This window comes from Mustela erminea, chromosome 1, assembly GCF_009829155.1.
Source record: "Mustela erminea isolate mMusErm1 chromosome 1, mMusErm1.Pri, whole genome shotgun sequence".
Taxonomy (NCBI): domain Eukaryota; kingdom Metazoa; phylum Chordata; class Mammalia; order Carnivora; family Mustelidae; genus Mustela; species Mustela erminea.
Genome location: NC_045614.1, coordinates 76,141,263 through 76,162,992, shown reverse-complemented (window position 1 = coordinate 76,162,992; position 21,730 = coordinate 76,141,263). Strand labels below are relative to the sequence as shown.

At 36.9% G+C, this 21,730-nt stretch overlaps 1 protein-coding gene across 5 annotated transcripts in view; it reads left to right on the top strand.

The window, feature by feature from the left end:
* ZCWPW2 (zinc finger CW-type and PWWP domain containing 2) overlaps positions 1 to 17,093 on the top strand; it is a 128,360-nt gene extending 111,267 nt beyond the window's left edge. For all 5 annotated transcript variants that reach the window (XM_032322856.1, XM_032323089.1, XM_032322942.1 and 2 more), the window contains 4 exons: positions 4,291 to 4,346; positions 5,529 to 5,596; positions 12,030 to 12,136; positions 15,430 to 17,093. In XM_032322856.1, coding sequence (XP_032178747.1) covers positions 4,291 to 4,346; positions 5,529 to 5,596; positions 12,030 to 12,136; positions 15,430 to 15,591 — 393 coding nt within the window. In that variant the 3' untranslated portion in view covers positions 15,592 to 17,093. The remainder of the gene's footprint in view (positions 1 to 4,290; positions 4,347 to 5,528; positions 5,597 to 12,029; positions 12,137 to 15,429) is intronic.
* The last annotated feature ends 4,637 nt before the right edge of the window (positions 17,094 to 21,730 follow it).

The window sequence follows — 21,730 nt, the reverse complement described above, 5'->3', positions numbered from 1 at the left end:
AAAAGTCTAGTTGGGGTAGAAGTCACCTGAAGAACTTATTTAAATATGGATTTCCGAGCCCCACTCCCTGAGTTTCTGATTCAGTAGGCCTAGGATGGGCATGAGAATTTGCATGTCTAACAAACTCTCAGGTGTTGCTAATTCTGCACACAGCAGCACTACTCTGAATAGCATGAGGCTCAACAACATAGGAGAATCAGCTGCAACACAGGAAGAGAAGTAGAAGGGATGACATAGATAAAGATTATAGTATCTACTTGTGGGTTGAATAGTAGTCCCCAGAAAATACATTCTCCAGGAACTTCAGAATATGACCTTATTTAGAATTAAGGATCTTTGCAGATGTAATTAAGGTAAGGATTCAGTAGTGCAGATGTAATTAAGGTAAGGATTTAGTATGAGGTCATCCTGGATTAGTTGGGCCCTCATCCAATGACAAGCAACATTAAGAGTCTGTCCATAAGAAGCAGACTTCTGTCCTACAGAACTATAAATAAGTAAGTTTCTGATGCTTTATAAGTTTATGTTACTTTGTTAGGGCAGTCTTGGGAAACTAATGGACTCCTGTAAGTCCAACCATACCAAAGTGCCAAGTTATGTTATATACTCTAAGGAAAAAGGATAGAACTCTGACACTGGCCCAGTGGACTAGTGTAACAGGTTGAACAATGACTGAACATTGACTAACTGTTGGGCACTGTTAGATACCTTTTGGGATGTTATTTAATTTCACCTTATCCCCAAGTGCTTTGAGGTAGTTATTTTTTTTTTTAGCCGTATTTATAAAAGAAGATCCTGAAACCCAGAATGGTCATTTAGTCAGAAAATACTGCTTTATACCAGACTCTTGCTAGATATTCCAGTGGTCAGTGATTTACCAGAAGTGATACAGCTAGTAAGTAGCAGGGATTAAATTCAGATCATGATCCCGTCATTCCAAATTCCATGCTCTTCTCCATCATAGCATATTTTATCAAGGCTTGGAGCTGGAAAGTACAGGGCATTTGGCAATACTGACTAGTTCATTTTTGGCTGCTGTGGAATATTTAAGAAAGTAGAAAGGAATTTATTATCTCTAACAGAAATCTTCCTGATTTATGGTAGGTATTCAACAGTATTTCCTCCTATTAATACCTATAAAGTAGTTTGTACCTTGTTACTTTAATCTTATTTCTCCTTGTAGCAACTCTTTCACTTTATACTCAAATATGCACATAATTTAGGCTGATCGTGAATAACAAGATAGAAATAATAGCTCTACATTGTCTTTGGAGATGTGGAACAATGAGTTAGACAATAATATTTCCATATACTTTTTTGCCTTATTTATATATATATACATATATATGTATATATATATATAAAACAAGGCTGGAAAAATATTTGAATATTACTTTGTGGTTGCAGATCACACACACACACACACACACACACACACACACAAAACCCTACACACAAAAAACCTATGATTTAGCATCATAATATGAATTCCCTGAGTGTTTCATACAAACTTCTTTCGAATGGTTATTAAGCTATTTAAGCTGTTTAATAATGCTTTGAGAGTTATTAAATTCAACCTTCATCTCATTATAGTTAATGCTTTTGAGCATACAATGTGAATGGCACTCTGCTAGCTGCTGAACATTTGATATGTAAAAAAATTGTTCCCACCCTTGCACTGTGGATGCTTGATTCAGGATCAGTAAAATTAAGATCAGTGTAACTGTGAAAGATTTAGACAAAATTGGCTAAGAAACTGCTCACTTTAGCAGGTTAAAGCAAAAAGACAAAAGAAGCTAACAAACGTTGAGGTGACAGTTGCATTGAGGTTCTGTCTCAGGAGATGAGGGCAAATTGTATGAATTTGTTAAATGCTTAACAACCATGATGGTACTGAATGGACAGTAACACTGGCACTATTTTTTTTTCCTAGTGATATATTTTTTTTTTATTGTGTCTTTCTCTGGACATTTATTCATTCATTTATTCCACAACACTCCACATGCACCTATAGCATGCAAGGTTTGGCATGGAGACAAATGTATTACCCAGTGAGAAGATAAGTCACATATACCAGTAACTAAAGTGTGAGACAATAATTCTGATCTAAATGACATAGATCATAACTCTTATCATGGGTAGGTTCATGGGAGAATATAATTATTCTACATCTATGAATTGATTACAAATTTATTCAGCCATCTTTTGAGTTTTGAGTTCTTATTGTATTGCATTTTAGCCAGTGACTGTGGTCTGTAAAATAGATTACTTTAATACTTTGAGGCTTCCTTTGTGACCTAGTAGGTGGTCAAATTTGTGAATGTTTCAGGCTTGAAAGCTATGTATTCCTTATATATTCAGTGCTAGAGTTGATATGTGTTTATTAGACTAAATTTATTATTTGTGGTATTGAACGCTCCTGTTTCTTTGCTAATTTTTTTTTTACTTTATCACCTTTGTATGAGAAGTAAATTAAAATATCTCATTTTAACTATAGGTTATTAGTTTCTACTTGTAATTCTTTTCTGTTTTATATATTTTAAGGCTGAGATTCTAGGTATATATAGGTCAGGACTGCTATATTTTCTGGGTAGGTCATTTCTTTTAGCATTAGATAATAACCCTTTTTTTTTAATCTCTGATTATGCTTTTTTCTAACGGTAATACTGCTACATTGGGTTCCTTTTGTTTTTGTTTTTTTTTTTTTTTTTTAAAGATTTTATTTATTTATTTGAGAGAGAGACAGTGAGATAGAGCATGAGCAAGGAGAAGGTCAGAGAGTGAAGCAGACTCTCCATGGAGCTGGGAGCCTGATGTGGGACTCGATCCAGAGACTCCGGGATCATGACCTGAGCCGAAGGCAGTCGTCCAACCAACTGAGCCACTCAGGCATCCCATCCTTTTGTTAATCATTGGTACATTCTATTCTATCTCCTTACTTTCCATTTTTCCATGTCACCAAAGTTTTAAAAAATTATACCTTCATTGAGATATAATTTATTCACTCATTTCAAGTTTGCAGTTTAGCGGTTTTTAGTATAATCACAGTTTTGCAATCAATACCACTATGTAAATTTAGAACATTTCTTCATCATCCCAAAGGAAACCTTATACCCATTAGCAGTCACTGCCCATTTCCCCTCTTCCACTAATCCCTAACAACTACTAATATAACTCTATCTCTATGGATTTGCCTTTTTATGGACATTTTGGATAAGTGGTGTCATACCATGTGGTCTTTATGTCTGACTTTTTCACTTTCCACTTACCATAATGGCTTCAAGATTGATTCCGTTTTAGTATTAACATCACTTTGTTGTTTTTAAAGGTTAAATAATATTCTATTGTATGGATAGACAATTATCTATCCTTTAGGTTGAACATTGGGTTGTTTCTACTTTGCAGCTATTATGAATAATGCTGCTATGAACATTTATATGCAATTTATTATATGGATATAATGTTTTTATTTCTCTTGGGTATATACCTAGGAGTAAAATTGCTGAATCATAAGGTAATTTTCTGTTTAACATCTTGAAGAACTGTCAAACTGTATTCCAAAGTGGCTCCATTTCACGTTCCTACCAACAATGTATGGAGGTGCCAATTTCTCCACATCTTGTCTTTGCCTAGATATTAAAATCCCAAACCCCTTTGGCGCTATCCTAGTATACATTTTTTGTAGGCTTTTACCATGTCACTTTGTATCTGTATACATTTGCACTCCTCATGTTTCTGGCATATGTATAGTTCTTTTTCCTCCTTTAAAGGTCATGTATGGGGCGCCTGGGTGGCTCAGTGGGTTGAGCTGCTGCCATCAGCTCGGGAAATGATCTCAGGGTCCTGGGATGGAGTCTGGCATCAGCCTCTCTGCTCAGCGGGGAGCCTGCTTCCCTCTCTCTCTCTCTGCCTGCCTCTCTGTCTACTTGTGATCTCTCTCTGTCAAATAAATAAATAAAATCTTAAAAAAAAAAAAAAAAGGTCGTGTATGTTTTAAAGCTTAAAGATTGTTTTACCTAGTGTTATTATATGTTTGTGAAGTGAGAAGGGGGAGTGGCCGTGGGAGAGGGGGACTCATGTTGGATTAGTCTGCTATTCCTGAAAGTTGAGCAGATCAGTGTAATTGTAGTGACTATGAAGTGGTTGACTTGGGGTTCCAAGTCAACATTTTGAAAGCAGTGGGCCAGAGTTTTTCTTCTGTACTAAATTACTTGGACCTTATAGAACCCATTATCTTACTGAGCTCATCTAGTCCCATTTGAACTAACTTGTCTTTTTGTTATTTTGTAGATGCAAGTTTCCAAAAACACAACAGAAAAGAAGAAGCCCAAATTTAGAAGGAAAAGGTATTTTTTTTTTACAAAAAGTATTATGATAAAATTGAAATGTATATATACATTGGATTAATTATTATGATATTTCCCCCTGATTCTTGATTCTTTTTCTCTAGGAAAACATCAAAATTTTCTAGAAGAATTAGAGATGATGAGAATTAAGAAATAAATTATTTCTTAGTAATTAAAATAAATTATTAAGAAATAAGAATTAAGGTGTTAAGTAGTAGTTTTAGAGTATGGAGAAAGTTTTATGTTTATACAAATATATTGAAGCAGAACTAGTGAAGATTAAAATCATGTGAGCAAGCAGATGAGAAGCAGGTGTTTGGTTTAAAAATAGTGCAAACCAAGAAAAAAAAAAATATAGTGCAAACCAGAAACGGGCCTTTATAATGAACTGATAAGCCACTGATGACAAGTTTTAGTGTTTATCATTGAGCCAACCACACAGTTTATTTACATATTTTTTTGAAGAATTGTAATCAGTGCTGTATTAAAAGGAGTCCTGCTCAACGACAAAGTCTGACTCCGATATGATAGTCCTTCTCTTATTCTTTGTCCTTCTTCAGAGGATGAATAATTAAATTTTTAAAAAGGCCTTCCAGTCTTATCTTAGTTATACTTCACAATAACCCCATCAAATACGAAGTATATCATAATCATCTCTATTTAAAAGATGAAAAACTTATGACTTAGAAAAACTACGTGGCTTTCTCAAGATCTTATGGTTAGAGAAAATGCATTTGAACAAATGTTTTCTGACTTTAAGTCAGCAATGCAGTGTCATGGGAAAAGCATGGATTTTGCAGTCTGACAGAATTTAGCTGTGTCATGCTCAACTATTTCCTACATTGTCAAATTTCTCAATTTCTCAGAGCTTCAGTTTCTTTATAAAATGAGAGTAGCAATTCCTTAGTAGGTTTTTTAGGAGAAGATTACATGAAAAAGCCTATATAAGGTACTTGGTAGATCATTAGTGCTTTTCACCAGATGAAAGCTTAGATCAATATTATTTCCTCTTGGTTTTTTCACTGTATCATGCTGTCTTACTGTATAAACCAACCAAGGAAAAGTACCTCCAGATAAAGAAATATATTCATAATTTATAATTATCAATGAATATGCAAAAATGGCCATTGAAGTATACATGATTGGTCTTTTGAAACTAAATCTGTCAAATTCCTTTTCTAGGAAAGCTATTTTAAAATGCTCTTTTGAAAATGTTTGTTCAGATGATGCCTTATCAAAGGAAAACATGGGTATGTGAAGGCCTCTCCTACTCTTAGTTCCTTTACTTCTATTTATTTTACTAAATGTAGTTGTAATTTTTGGAAGAAAAAAGTATATTGATGAGAACTGTTAGTGGGTCATTTTGGATATTGATTTACATACTAGATCTCTTCAGTTGTCTTTAGGTTTCTGTTCCCATAATTAAATTTTCTCTGGCTCTGTCACATATTTAATTTTTTAAAAAATAAAGCACCAGTGGCTGTGGGAGTAAATACCCACATCAATACATTAAAATCCAGACCCCTCCATTCAAAAATTATTGGGGTCCTCGGGGTGCCAGAGGGAGAGAAAGAAGAAAAGCAGCAGCGTGGGGCTTCCAGCTGAATTAATTGCCGTTGGTATTAGAACACAGTAGGGAGAATGTGGAATGCAGGGAGAAAGTTTTAGTTTTCAAAAGCGCTTTACTCTTCCTTCATTTTCATTAGTCTTGAAAAGCAGGCAAATGCTTATTTGCAAGATGGAACTTTGGCAATCATGCAAAGAGGTTCCACAGCCCATTAACCCCCAAGAAGTTATCCATACCATATTTCCTTTCCTTTATAGCCACCCCAAGTGTTCTATGGCACTGTGTTTCAATTGACTAAATAAGCCATTCATCTTTAGCCTTATTAAAAGAAAGGAAAGTAGTCAGAAGAAGGACAAAATAGTTAATTTTTTTTAATCTTTTGTTCCTCTCCTAAACCACTACAAAATTCTGTTCTTTCTATCTCTTCTTAAATTTATTCTGCTGCTACTTTCCTGCTAACTTAGGTTCCTTTTCTTGGCTCTATTGTCCTTTTGCCTCACATGATTACTTCAGATACTCCTGTAGAAAGGCAAAAAAGTCAGTTTATCCCTGGACTGAATTCTCACTAGGAGACCTTGGTACTGCAGCTGAGGGCTCCAGTGCTGGGATCCTTTCTGCCTCTGACTCACAGGGGCTACTGAGGAAGAAAGCCATCATAGCCAGGAATCCATTGATTGGAAATCACTCTGCTGCATAAATGAGTGAATACATTTCCATAGTTATCCACTGACACCCTTTCAGGAGTCTCACATTCTGTGTAGCTCTCAAGTCTCAATAGTTAATTGTTCAAATCTTTAACCTGATCTGTGTTTTACTCCTTTATCCCATTTCAAACAAATAAAAAGCATAAACATATAATCTGCTGTGTTCTTTGCAAGAGCTGACTACTTCTTGAAAGAGTGGTTATTTTTCAGTAAATTATCTCCGCCTCAGTTTTTTACCCCTACCCATATTTCAGTGTATCCCTTGATCTTAAGTCTCTGAAATCACTCCTTTCATTCTTGGCTTGAGGTAGCATCAGTCCTAGATCAAGTGAAAATTGGAGCCATTTTCCTTACACTCCCAGGTGCTCAAGTAAAGTCTCCCATCAGCCTACTGTCCAGATTTGCTGTTCCTTTCGGGCTTATAAACTCTACCCTTTGCTTTTCTCTCTTCCTTAATTAGAGGTCGGGAGGAGAGCTAATTAAGTGTAGCTACTTTACCTGCCCAAGTGTCAGTTGCTTCATCTGTGATAAAAACGTGCAGTAAAAACCCTCTTATCCAACAAGGAGAAGATTTCTGAAATTAATAGAAAAAGTTGAGGAATCATTAAATAATTTAAACTGTATGCCCATGGATATGCAGATATAATCTAAGAAATAGCTATTTGTGGAGCATATCTATGTTTGGGGGGAAATTACTATAAGGAATATTATGAATTATGTTTGTATTGTCCCTCTACCTCATTTTTTCCCCAATGTTTAGGAACAAGAAAGTTCATCTATAATGATGCAATAATAATACCAATAGTAATAATGATAGCCAACACCTATAAAAATTACTGTATGTCTTCACTTTATATATATTTATTTAGCCCTTGTAAGATCATAAGAAGTAAATAAGGTAGATATTTTTTCTTTAAGATTTTATTTATTTATTTGACAGAGATCAAAAGTAGGCAGAGAGACAGGCAGGGGGCGGGGGGGGGGGGAGCAGGCTCCCCGCTGAGCAGAGAGCCTGATGCGGGGCTAGATCCCAGGACGCTGGGATCATGACCTGAGCTGAAGGCAGAGGCTTTAACCCACTGAGCCACCCAGGCAACCCTAGATATTATTTTATCTCCCATTTTATCAATGGGGAAACCAAGACACTTCAGAGGTTGTTATATGGTTTTTCTAAGTCACATATCTTCTTAAAATTAATCAAAGTGTGCAGCTGTTTCCTTGGTTGCTTTGAATATCAGGAATCGTAAAGCTAACTATATTGGGTTTTGGTACAGTACTGATAACTAACCTAAGCAATTTTAAGATTTCATTATAGCCGTTCATACCCCCTTAATGAACTGATTTTGATTTCTTTTTGTCTTTGGGTTTTCATCATTTGTTTTGTTATATCATTGTTTTTTGTTGGGAAATACCTCACTTCTTATTGGGTAGTAGACAATCTATGAAAGTTTAGATAGGTAAAAGATTGGCATATTACCCAGGTTTAACTGATAATCTGTGGCATTCATTAATAAATTAGCAAAGGATATATTCATCAGCCACCTGAGACAGATAGCCATGGAAAAGAATGGCTAATACAGGAGAGGTCTGGATCATGATGGAAATCCTGGGGGAGCATGACCTTAGGAGTAGGAACTGGGGCTGGGAGGTAGAAGAGGTGACAGGGAGAAAGATGATTTCTTGCTGCTCAGGACAAACTTTGCCCATCTACTCTTGGTTTGGAGTTACCTTTAACCTCTAGACTAAAAGGTGGGGTTGGCCCACATGCCCCTTTCCTGGAAAACTCCTTGCCTCCTGTTTCTGTTTGTATCTCCGGGAATGGTGCTATCTTCTTCATTACATTCTAATTTCTATTTTACTCATCACTACATTTAAATTGTAAGCATGCAAGAGGAGTGTTTGTGGTTACTTAATAATAAAACAAAACGCAAGTACTTTTTCTTCTTCTTCACCGTCTTCCATAAGAATGCTTTCAAGGGGCGCCTGGGTGGCTCATTGGGTTAAATCCTCTGCCTTCAGCTCAAGTCATGATCCAAGGGTCCTGGGATGGAGCCCCACACCGGGCTCTCTGCTCCAAGGGGAGCCTATTTTCTCCTCTCTTTTTGCCTGCTTCTCTGCCTGTGATCTCTGTCTGTCAAATAAATAAATAAAATCTTTGGGGGAAAAAAAAAATGCCTTCAAAATTTCAATATTGAAATGACTGTGAAAGTTTACTGCAGATGGTGTTTTTCAATGCCAGCTTTGGGGTAGGTAGACTTACCAGTAGCCCCTTAACATAAGGAAATAAACAGTTTCCTTAAACATTTAGTAGAAGAGTAAAGATTGGAGAAAACTCCATAAATGTACATTTGAAGACTTCTAAAAAAGCAACTGATTTATTGAGACCAAGAGTAAGTTACTTCTCATCAGGATAGAAAAAATACACAGATTATTTTATAAAAATTCATTTTTAAAAGCCAGATAAGGACTTTGGTGTAAGAGACACCTTTTTCTTACTTTTAAAAAAAAACTTTCTCTTGAGTGATGGAATAACTGTAATACTACCACTTTACTCTAAACAACAAATTGAAACAAGTCCCAGAAACTACAAGATAATCAGTATTGATAGAAGATGATTGGTCATGCAATCAGCAAAGGCATTCATTCTGTCCCTATCTTTGGAGGATATCATTGGCCAATTTTGATAAGCTAGTTTTTAGATTACTGTAACTGCTGTTTCTTAAGAATTATTTTTGAACTCTATCAGTTTACAATATACGAATACGTATTTAGAAAAGCAAACCTCCCATTGCTCTAGCAGCAGAATTTGATATCAATCAAGTCGGTGTTATGAACCCTGGTTGATTTATGAAGTCATCCATTACTTTGTCTACCCTTTGATCAAAAGGCAGTGTACATATTTTTCCACATCACTTGAAAATGGAGGGCCTACAATGCCATTCAGCAATGACATTCATTATCATAAATTGATTGTATTTTAGCCTAGCCTTAGAAATATAAAGATGTTTGCGTACCATTTTTCCTTTACAGCATAGCTCAAAATCCATCTTCTCAACAGTGCATTAAATGTCAGTATCAATTTCCATAGACTCAGAATGTAAAGTAGGAAAATACAATTCTGTGAGTGGGACTGGAGAATTGGTGTGAAGATAATCACAAGTAGTTGTCTGTTGAGTAACAGACTACTAAGTAGGAAATCTATCATAAAGAGAGGTTAACTCCATTAACAAAATTGCTTCAATATAAATGTACATACCTCTAGAAAATTCTGATTCAGTAGACATGGGTTGCCTTCATGTTTTTTTAGTAAATTCTCCATGAGATTCTTATGCCTACCAAATTTTGAATTCCATTGTTTTAGAATATAATAGTTTAAATTCTGTTTTCTTATGCTTTAACAATCATACAGAAACACATAGATATGTGGACACATCTAAAAGGTCAGTTACAGTTTTTGTTGTGTTTTTAAACATAGGAATTTGTTCTGTGGTATGCAAATGGCTTATCAGAAAGCTACTTTCAAACTGTTTTGAAAGAAGTCTTCATGGAGAAAACCTAAGATTGGCTGGAAAGAGATGACGGCCAGGAAGGTTCATTGGTCTGTGCCTACTCTCTTGGGTCCCTTGCACTTAGTAGGCAAATAATTGATATTATTTGAATATTGAATGAACATAAAACTACTTGGGACAAGTGATAAGTGTTGACAGAAAATCTATTTTTGTAGGTAAAATTGTAATGTGAAAAATGGTAACTAAAAATTATTCTTTTATACTGTAGTGACAACCAAGAAAGGGAAAATTTTCTATTTCATAACCTCTCATGACTTTATTTAACACTAGTATTTAAAAATGTTCTAGCAAAATTTTAAAATTTCCTTCTTATGAGTAAAAGATAAGAGGAAAGGACACATAAAACTTTTCACATTAACAATCTCTGTTTTTTACCTTCCAACATGCTTAGTTTACAAGGATGCCAGGGATTTATATATCATATGCACTCTTCCTAAACTGATTAGTTAGAAAATTTTAAAATATGTTCAATAATTAGATTAAAACTTAGTGCTGAGAATGCCTTGCTTCCATATTCATTGATAATATTTTAGCTTGAAAGCGTATGTCCTGTTTCAGTCTGTTTTCAAGTTCCATGAACTTTGAGCTGCTCTACCTAGTGTGATTTTTGGTGACCTGCCAAAGAATGGTGGATAATAGGAGGTGGTATGTCAGGTTTTTGTCACCAGAGTGGAAAATGATGGGGTTGTATATTCATGGCCTTTATCTTTGAATCATGTTGCCTTTGGAAGGACTTCTCAGATGCTCCATCTGTCTGGTGTACAGGACAACAGGCCACACGTGGTTTCCTTGATTTTTACTTCAACAAGACTATATCAAACAAAAATGTCTATTCTATTTAAGTCAGGATTTCAACTGCATGTTATTAATCAGTAGCTGAGTCTATAGTTATATAATAGTTTATTTCTTGTATGGGTTATTATTTTATCTCAGCAAGTTCAGTGAATTCATGTCACAGTGTACATACACACAAATTTTGTTTTAGTGTGGTATTTAAAATATATATCTACATATAGATATAGCTGCAGATATCAGACTAAGCAGTTAAGATGCATTGGTATTTGAATTAGAAATAGAGTAGCCTGTGTTTAACCTGGCTACTTAATTACATGGTTTCCCCTTTTAAACAGTAAGAGTTTACTATAGGGATGACAAACTGTGGCCCACAAGCCACTTGCTATTGTAAATAAAGTTTGATAGGAACATAGTCACTCTCATTTGTTTAGGTACATGTGTAGAGTTTGGACTGTAGCAGCAGAATTGAGTGGTTGTGACAGAAACCACAAAGCCTGCAATATTTACTCTCTGTCCCTTCACAGGAAGAGTTTGCTGACCCTTGGTTAATAAAAAACAATTTAGTTTGTCCCTGATTTAAAAAAAAAAAACACTTCTAGTGAGCTTTTTGTGATCATGGCAAGAATATCACCTACATTTTTTGGGGGCGCCTGGGTGGCTCAGTTGGTTAAGTGACTGCCTTCGGCTCAGGTCATGATCCTAGAGTCCTGGGTTCAAGTCCCACATCAGACTCCCTGTCTGCTTCTCCCGCTGACCCCTCTCCTCTCAGGCCCTCTTTCTCTCTCTCTCTCTAATAAACAAATAAAATCATTTTTAAAAAATTTTTAAAAAAAAGAATATCACCTACATTTTTAAAGGAATAATTGTAAAATATTCACCTGGAAATCCATAATTAAGTTGCATCAGGCAGAGGTCACATGGGAAAATCATACAAAATATTTATTTTTTATCTTGTAACATTTAGACAGTTTTCTCTTCTGGGGCAGTTAAGCTTATGGATTTGATGGAATTAATTAAGATGTAACATTTTTTTACCGATGTTTTCTAGTTGTCTCTGAGACCGAAGTTTTACTGAAGGAGCTAGAGCAAATGCTACAGGAGGCGCTGGACTCCACAGGGGCACCTGATGAGCCCGAAGAGGAGCGTGGAGAGGAGGTAAATGCAGGAGCGAAGGTAGCCTGGTCATCGTGATCAGGCCTAAACAGCAACTTCAGATTCTTTCAGTGGCAGGCATTTTTTCTGGATGTACGTTTTAATTATATGGAGAACTTCTATTCCCTTCTGAAATTTGAGTCCTTGATTATCCTGAAGTGAATAATAAACTAGCAGCCTGTTGAAAAGTCAGAATACATCTATCAGTCTTTGAAAAAAAAAAAATCTGTGAGCGGAGGAGCTCTTTGTGTTTCGGGTCTTTGAGGTTGACATGAAGAAAGAATGGAGGAGGGGCTCACAGTATCTGATGGGGCACCACAGCAGACAGACCTCTCCACTACTGCTGATCTTCACAGTCAGGAAAAGACCAGCCAGGCTGAGAGCAGCTTGCTAGGACATCTGCCCTGTCTGGTTCAGGCACAGGGACAACCTCTGTAGGGACAGACTTCATTATTAACACACCGGAGGTAGAATTTTCCATTTTTTCTCTTTCGGCTACCTATGTTGGGCTAAGTAAGTGTGTGCTTACTTTATTCAGTATTTGTATGTGACAACATAAATTTTAAGTTGGTTGACCAATTGCTCAGCACATCAGCTCCAGGTTCATGCAAATAAAAAAAGGGCATAAGCCCAGGTGATTAATACAGTGCAGCAATGTGGTAGGTGTGAGAAAAATAAGTCATAAGACAGGCACTTCCACAAGGCAATACAGCTGTTCTCGAAATAGCAAGAGGTCCTATACCCTTAAGGTTTCATTCATTCTCTCATTCATTCATGTAGATATATACTGTGCCTGGAGTCGAGAGAGCACAGTGGTTAGGACTGCTGACTCTGGAATAGAATATCAGTGTCCCAGTCCTAGTCCGGCCACTGACAATTTGTGTAATTTGGCACAGTTCCTTATCACACGCCTCAGAAGATTTTTTTTAAATAAGACAAACCAGGAAAAGTACTTTGCATAGAAACTGACTTCTAAGGTCAGGTGTTATTACAGATGAGAATTGGCAGTGGCAGTCACTGGAGAGAATAAGGCTGAGATTTCCTTACTTCATCTCTTTTCCCAAATTCTTACTTTGAGCAACTACCCATTCCGGAGTCTGTCTCTTCTCAGATGCTGAAAAAAGTGAATTTGTATATGGACAAGGTTGTTGACACACTTTGGCAGACTGCCCAATTGCATGATTTCATTCAGGACTCCAACAAGAAAAAAGATGATTCGTAAACACCTCCCTTCTTGACTTAGAAATCGGAATATACAGGATTTACAGTTAAAGAGATCAATATGCTAAAAGAAAATAAAATTAATGCTAAAAACTCTTACCAACTTGAAAACCATAGCCTGTTTAATTAGCACCAGCAATATCAACCTGTATTTGAATTGCATGGTTGTGAATGCCATTTTTCCAATTAGAGTTCCTTTTTGAAAAAACTCGTTTTCTCTGTATAGATCCTACCTTCCATAAAACCAGATCTATAGATTGGTGACATATATATTATATATATGTAATTAATATACAAATTATTTTTTCCTAACAAATGAAACAAGATCTGTAGGTTGGTGGCATATATATTATATACATGTAATTAATATACAAATTATTCTTTCCCAGCAAATGTGTGCTTTGTTGGAGCACCATATGGTTTTGTGCAATGTGTTTTCAGTCTTTGCAGTTTGTCTTTTCAAAACTCCAGCCAGGGTGATTTTTATAGAGATGTCCTGGAGCTTTTACAGCCACAGAATTGGCTTCTATTTTACCATTATAACCAGTAACGTGATAGAACAGAAAATGACTTCTGATTTTTATTTCTTAAGGTAAAATACATAGTTTCAATGTATTACCAGGCAGGACCTTGCTTTTTGTTTTAGATTCTTGTAATATTTTATGCTTTCAAAAGCCATTGAGGAATTGTAAAAATTAACCATCTTAACTTGCTGGCAGGCAGGTGAGTGCCCCCCGCAGACTGGTTCATAAGCCCTTCTCCTCAACGAGCTTTGTAAGCCTGGCATTCACACCAGGTTCAGTATATTTAGGACCTTGTTCACTTTTAAATGAGGAGAATAGCAATGAAACCAACTATCAAAGCTGGAACAATTTCCAGTTTAAAAGAAAAGAAATGATCACCTCAGGGGTTTCTTTTTTTTTCTTTTCTTTTCTTTTTCTTGCTTGCTTTTTCTAAGTTAGTAGGGAAAATTAACATGGCCTCCAAAGTTAACACCACTTAAAACTGGAGCTGTGTTGTGTTTGCAGGAGAAAGTGGCCTCTTACAAGCTATAACCTCCGCAATAAAGCCACTTGATAATTTTAATGTTCTGAACATGTTTACTCTCTGAGCAAGTATTGTTTGAGCTCTTTCCAAAGTTGTAAATTTGATAGTGTTTTCATCCGTCATTTCACGTATGAGGATTCAGGTTGATTACTCTCTAGCACTTATACCAATAGGTGAGAGTAGCAACATTAAAAAAAAAAAAAAAAAAAAGGCATACACATGTGGATAATCAAAATTCTTTTCTATTTGTCACTGAAATGTTTTATGAGATTATTTTCCTTAGTAGAGTCTCCTTCCTAATTACACTCTTCTTTATGTAACACTGGTTGTCATGCCACAGCTTTGCAAGCAATGGGAGGGAATTAATATCAAATTTTTATAAAATCCACCTGAATTAGATAAGCCATATATAAATAAGACAGAGTTTAGTGAATAATTATTTGTATTAAAAGGTACATTTTTTGATATGTGAAAATACTTGTATAAATTATTCTTTTTCTTTCATGGAAGTTCACTCTATCTTTAATGAAACTTGAAGTTATAAATCTTGTGTGTGTTTATAGATATTTGCATTGTTTTTACTAGTGTCCCTTCCTACTGAGCTAGACCAAACGATGGCTATTCTTAAGTAATACAGAGGCTTATGAGAAGATAGCCATAGAAATTGTGACTTAGTTTTAAGTTGTATTCCCTATAATGATAACCTTAAAAATAAACAAATACAGAAAACAAATGTAGCAAAATTCATAGAATGAAATGTTTTCCCAAAGCTTAAAATGAAAACTAAAAATGTGTAAAGTTGGGAGAAAGAGATAGGGCCTGAATAGTTAGTTCTTCTTATATTAACACATTTACTATACATTCTGCTCCACATGGGGATCATTATTTGACCACCAGCATAACAATGCTTTGTGTCATTGCTTTTGGTTGTGGAGCTACTGACTACTTTACACTTTGTTCAAATAATTAAGCCTGATCTTCCAGTAAATTTGATGTAGTTCTGATGAATTGTATGGTTATTTTTACAGTTAACTAAATGCAGCTCTGAAGTCCCAGCAGGCAGTCCATTCGAAAACCACTATGAAGAGGACTATCTTGTAATTGATGGGATAAAATTAAAAGCTGGAGAATGTATTGAAAATATAACTAACAAATTTAAAGAAATAGATGCTCTAATGTCTGAATTTTAGGGTGTTATAAATATTTTCAAAGGCTAGTTATAAAGACACTTAAATGTTTATATTTTCCCAAAAGTCAAAAGCTTGAAAATAGGGAAATAGGTGTATGTTATACCAAAGCTGATATTTATAATAACTTTCTATTTTATACTTTGAGAATAGCCATTGTTTTGAGAATCAATCAAATGGTACTTAAATTAGTAATAAAAATTTAGGATTTAAGAAGCCCTGATATTTGTATTTATAGATTTTTTTCTTGTGTGCCTTAGTTTTAAAATGGTTTATAAACTTACTGCACAAACGCATGCTTTACAATGATTTATTTAGGCCCTTTATTCAAATGTGGCTATTTAGATGGCCATTGAGGCTATTATAATTCATACAGATAATTCAGGTGTAGTAGAGATGTGAGAATGTATATTGGTAGTGGAATTAAGCTACTACAAAATAAAAGGAAATAATAAAAAAAAAGTACTGTATAATAGAGTTGGTGCTTTTCTCAGAGGTGTCAGTTACCTTTTATGGGAAATAATCATTTCAACCCCGATTCCCAAAACTGATTAACAGAGTCTCAGGGGAGGTGGGGAGGCTGTAGACAATCAGAATCCTGGATGCTTCCCCTATTGAATCAGTATCTCTGAAGGTGAGGATGGGAAAATGTAATGGAAAACATAAAGAGATAAGTTAAATATAGTCTCACTAAAAAAAATCCATAAGCAATGTAGGCAGGCAAAATGTGTATCATGCAACATCACTCCCTTAACACTTCCCCTACAACCCCATCCTATAGTGATTCCCAGGAACAGTTTTGGTGAGTGTCCTTCTACATCGTGTTCTAATGCGCATCCATCTCTAGTGCCCACACTTGCACTCTTTCCATGCCCTTCTCTCTCCTGGGAGTATGGGGTCAGAGAAAGGACATTCCAAGCACATGGAAACAAAACCAAGGCTTGAAGAGAGAAGAAAGCAGTACAGCCCCTCGGACCTATTGCTTGTTGAATTAGCTAGAGTGACCGTGTGCTGGTGTGAAGGTCACCACAGCAGGTGAGCTGCACTGTGTACATAGGCTGAAGAGTTTGTAACTGCAGGGCCAAGTGGAGAGTTTCAGGCAGTGGAATCCCTTTTACATTTCAGGAGGATCACACCAGCAGCAGACGGAGGTTGGAGTGAGCAGGAGTAACACCAGAGACAGGAGGCCTGTTAGGAGGCTACTTAGGGAATTCAGGTGCAAGACTTTGAGAGCCTGAGTATGGCACAAATGGAAAGAGTGGAATGGCTTCCCAGCTACATTAGCATTGATGGATTATTAGGATTTAGCAATTGGATATAGGGATACAGCAGTAGGGAGAGGTAGGAACAACTCCTGAGTTCTTGGTATTTACAGTGCTTTTCACTGAAGGTCAGCATACATACAAGTTAGGGGCCCCGGGTGGCTTCATTAGTTATGCAGCTGACTTCTGCTCAGGTCTTGATATCAGGGTCCTGGAATTGAACCCCACATTGGGCTCTGCGCTCAGCAGGAAGTCTGCTTCTCCCTTTCCCTTTGTCCCTCCCCACCTTGTGCACTGTTTTTTTCTCTCTCTCTCTCAAATAAATAAAATCTTTAAAAAATGAATACACGCATATTAGAAATGGGTGGCATATACCCAGTTTGGGCCAAACTGGTAAGTGCAACAGAACTTTCATGCTTTGACAGAGTCTGCCTTTCAGAACCACTCCAGGAGCCAGAGTGTCAATGAATAATCTCTCAATACGTCATATTTACTTCTCAGTGATATGAAACAGTGGAAGTTAAGCCTTCCTCTTTTTCCTCCAACAGAATTTACTCCATAGCATTTCAGAAAAACATTTCTTCTTTCTCTTGGCATTATGATTTTATATTCAGAGTCTACAGATGTCTCAAGAAGTCATAGATCCCAATTTCCTGTTACTTCTTAGAGTCAAATCTATAAAGAACTTATCAAACTCAACACCCAAAGAACAAATAATCCAATCAAGAAATGGGCAAAAGACATGAACAGACATTTCTGCAAAGAAGACATCCAAATGGCCAACAGATGCATGAGAAAATGCTCAACATCCACTCAGCATCAGGGAAATACAAATCAAAACCACAATGAGATGCCACCTCACACTGGTTGAAGTGGCTAAAATTAACAAGTCGGGAAATGACAGATGTTGGTGAGGATGCAGAGAAAGGGGAACCCTCCTACACTATTGGTGGGATGCAAGCTGGTGCAGCCACTCTGGAAAACCATATGGTGGTTCCTCAAAAAGTTGAAAAGAGAGCTACCCTACTATCCAGCAATCATATTTACCAGGTAAATATGTATTTATTACTGGGTATTTACCCTAAAGATACAAACATAGTGATCTCAAGGGGCACCTGCACCCAAATGTTTATAGCAGCAATGTCCACAATAGCCAAACTATGGAAAGAGCCTAGATGTCCACTGACAGAAGAATGAATAAAGAAGATATGATATATATATATATATATATATATATATATATATGAATATTTTGTAGCCATCAAAAAATGAAATCTTGGGGTGCCTGGGTGGCTCAGTGGGTTAAAGCCTCTGCCTTCAGCTCAGGTCATGACCCAGGACCCTGGGATTGAGCCCTGCATTGGGCTCTCTGCTCAGCAGGGAGTCTGCTTCCTCCTCTCTCTCTGCCTGCTTCTCTGCCTACTTGTGATCTCTGTCAAATAAATAAATAAAATCTTTAAAAAAAATGAAATCTTGCCATTTACAACGACATGGATGGAACTAGAAGATATTATGCTAAGTGAAATAAGTCAGTCAGAGAAAGACAATTATCATATGATCACACTGATATGAGGAATTTGATAAACAAGACAGAGGATCATAGAGCAAGGAAGGGAAAAATGAAATGACAAAACAAGAGAGGGAGACAAACTATAAGAGACTCTTAATCTCAGGAAACAAACTGAGGGTTGCTGGAGGGGTAGGGGAAGGGAGAGATGGGGTGACTGGGTGGTGGACGTTGGGGAGAGTATATGCTTTGGTGAGTGCTGTGAATTGTGTAAGACTGATGAATCCCAGACCTGTACCCCTGAAACAAATAATACATTGTATGTTAATAAAAAACCTTTTTAAAAATGACTACAATTGTATTTGAAGGACTTTACTCATAATTCAAATGTTTGATATAAGCCCTCATGTAGTAGACTAATTAGATCACTTACAGCTAATTCCTCTTGGTGGAAGAGCCAGTGTTCATCAAAGTCAGATTCTATAGGTAAGATACTGAAATTGCCAGACTAAATTCATCTCTGCCATGTTCTAACTTGTAGAAGTCTGGAATTTCCACTGAAGTCTTTGTACACTTGAGCTGCACAAAATGGTTCTGAGAACAAACATTTGGGTTGGCTCGGTCTGCAGAGGAAACTTCAATCTCCTTCCAAGAAGAGGCTCTTGGGGGAAAGGCCTCTTCCAAGAGGACAGAGGGGAACCTCTGTCCATGTGAGAATATAGACTTTCAAATTTCCAGGTAGAATGTGTTTAGGAAAATGGATGAAGAAGCATTCAGCTAACATCTCTATCCTCAAGGCTGAGAATCGTGCCTGGCTGGCAAACCCTTCCTACTGGTAAATACCCCATGTTCTGGGGCAGGCCAGCCAAATAACATACACCAGGGCATAGCAGTTGGACTGTGGAGACACAATGCCTGCCTCCTGGTCCCAGTGCTGCCACCTACTCATTGGGAGACCTGAGATATGTTATTCAACTTTCCAGAGCCTAAGCTTTTTTCCCCACAGAAGTTGCTGTGAAAGAAAATCTATTAATATATATAAAATACAGAGAAAAATCAACATGCAGAAAACTATACAAGTTACACCATGATTATTGTCTCAACCTTTCTTCTGCGGGACCCTGTCTTTTTCTTCCAAGGTGAAATGGACTAACATGCTTCTTTCAGTAGAACCTGAGGTAACAAACCTGCTTTGGGGCCACTGGGACCAAGGATTATATGTGATTATGCTGACTCCTAGGGCAGGCCTAGAGGTGGACAATACCTTACTTTTATAGCTAAGCCCAGAGGAGGACATTGTAAGAAAACTATATCTACCCATCAAGGGAGATTAAATTCTAAGTACACTGGTCATACCAAATTTGATATGAGAGGTATAAAGCAATATGTTAGAACCTCCTGCCCAAACATTCGAGTTGGAATAAGAGCCCCTCTTTGTTTAGTTTGAGGAGTGGCTGATCCTCTTTGGAATGAGTTGGGCCAAACCCACCTAGTGTCTGGCCTCCGTGAACCTATAAAAGTGCTGGGTCCATTGACAGCTGAGTCTCCAGTTAGATCTACAGACAGTGGAGAGGTTAAGCATCAAAGCTAGCTCTGTTGCCCTATATTCCAGGAAGTCCTGGTCCATTTGCCCCTTGCTAAAAGCTGAATTTATGCAGGGATTCCCAGGGGTAAGAATCTTAGCTTTATCTCTGCTGCAGGTAGGCAGTGCACTTTTGATAGGTTAATCTCTTGTGGGCACCAGTGGGATAAAGAGGAGAGTGCTCCCATATACTTGCCAGTCTGTAGTATCTACAGCCCTGAACTCACTGGGGTGGAGAGTGATGGGCCACAGTTAATACATCCACTAATAGACCTAAGCACTATCATAAACTATGTAAAGTCGAGAGCCTTTGTGGAAAAAATTGATAATTAGCTCTAAAAGGAGGAATCTTGGGGTGTCTGGGTGGCTCAGTCTGTTAGGCATCTACTTTTGGCTTGGGTCATGACAGCATCCTGGGATTGAATCCTACATAGGGATCCCTGCTCAGCAAGGAATCTGCTTCTCCCCCTCTCTCTGCCTGCTGCACCCCCTGTTTGTAGTATCTCTCAAAAAAAAAATCTTTAAAAGAAAATTTTAAAAGGTGGACCCTTTTATTTATGAACCTGAAGTGATCTGTGTTATGCTTGATGGAACCAACCCATTCTGTTATCTAATGCTCTAGCAACTAGCGGGTATTCCATGACTCCACCATTTATTGGGACTACCAAATAGTATAGTTCTGTTCCAGATACTTCCAGACCAGTAAAATTTGCACCTGTGGCCCTTCCAAGAGATAAAGGTAAGATTTTGAAAATCCAAAATAGAAATATCCAAATCTTGCTCTATTATTTCTTCTCTCTCTATGGTTCCAAGAAGAGATCTAAACAAACATAGTACAATTAAAAAATTCTAAGTTCTTCCTTAGGGCCAAGCCAGATCTTGCTATCACTTAGTATAATTCTAGAAGAGTTGTTCGGTAGAGGTAAATTTGACCTTAAGGCCCAAGTGGGACAATCTCTGTATACAAATCTAAATATTAGGATTTTTCTACCCACTGATTTGTTGCATGGTATAAGCACACAGAGCAGTGGACAGCATAATCAAATGAAAAGGCAGGGAAGAGAGGAGAAACTTGTTTTCCAAAGAAATTTTGAAAGTATGAGTTGTTTGCTTTTAAATAAATGCCTGTAGGAAAATACTACAAGAAAGAGATATGCTCAGAACCAAATAAAACACAGTTTGCAAGCAGTCCGGAAGTTGTTGACTTAAAAAATAAAACTGTTTCTAATCTTCAGCCTCTCCAGCCAGAGAAAGAGTCTCAAATTTACGTATGACCTGGGACAAAGATCAAGTTGAAGGTCTGGTTGTTAAATCATAGCAGAAGAGTCAAAGACCAAACCTAGTACACTTAAGGAAAACTTGGCCTCAGGGTAGAGGCTCAATCAGGGGTGTGGCTACTAACAGTACAAACATTTCCAAAGGACTTGCAAACCTCCTATAAAGCTTAAGGGCCTAGTACTACTGCCACTTGATGTGCCCAAAGTGCTAGTAATTAAATCGGGAGAGAACAACCTTTTTTTTTTTTTTAATTAGGAAGTTTTATTTTATGTTTGAGTAATTCAATATCAAGCTATTTCAAACATCTGTCATAATGTTTTTATCATTGGTTAAATCCCTTTCACATTCACATGATTAATTTTGTTTTTATTTTTTATTTCTTTTCAGCATTAAAAAAAAAAAATTGTGGCTTTGCCAGGTAGAATGGACTGGAATCAAATACATAGAAAACCCACTAAGTTTTTGGAAAAAATGACTTTGCCGGGCGCCTGGGTGGCTCAGTGGGTTAAGCCG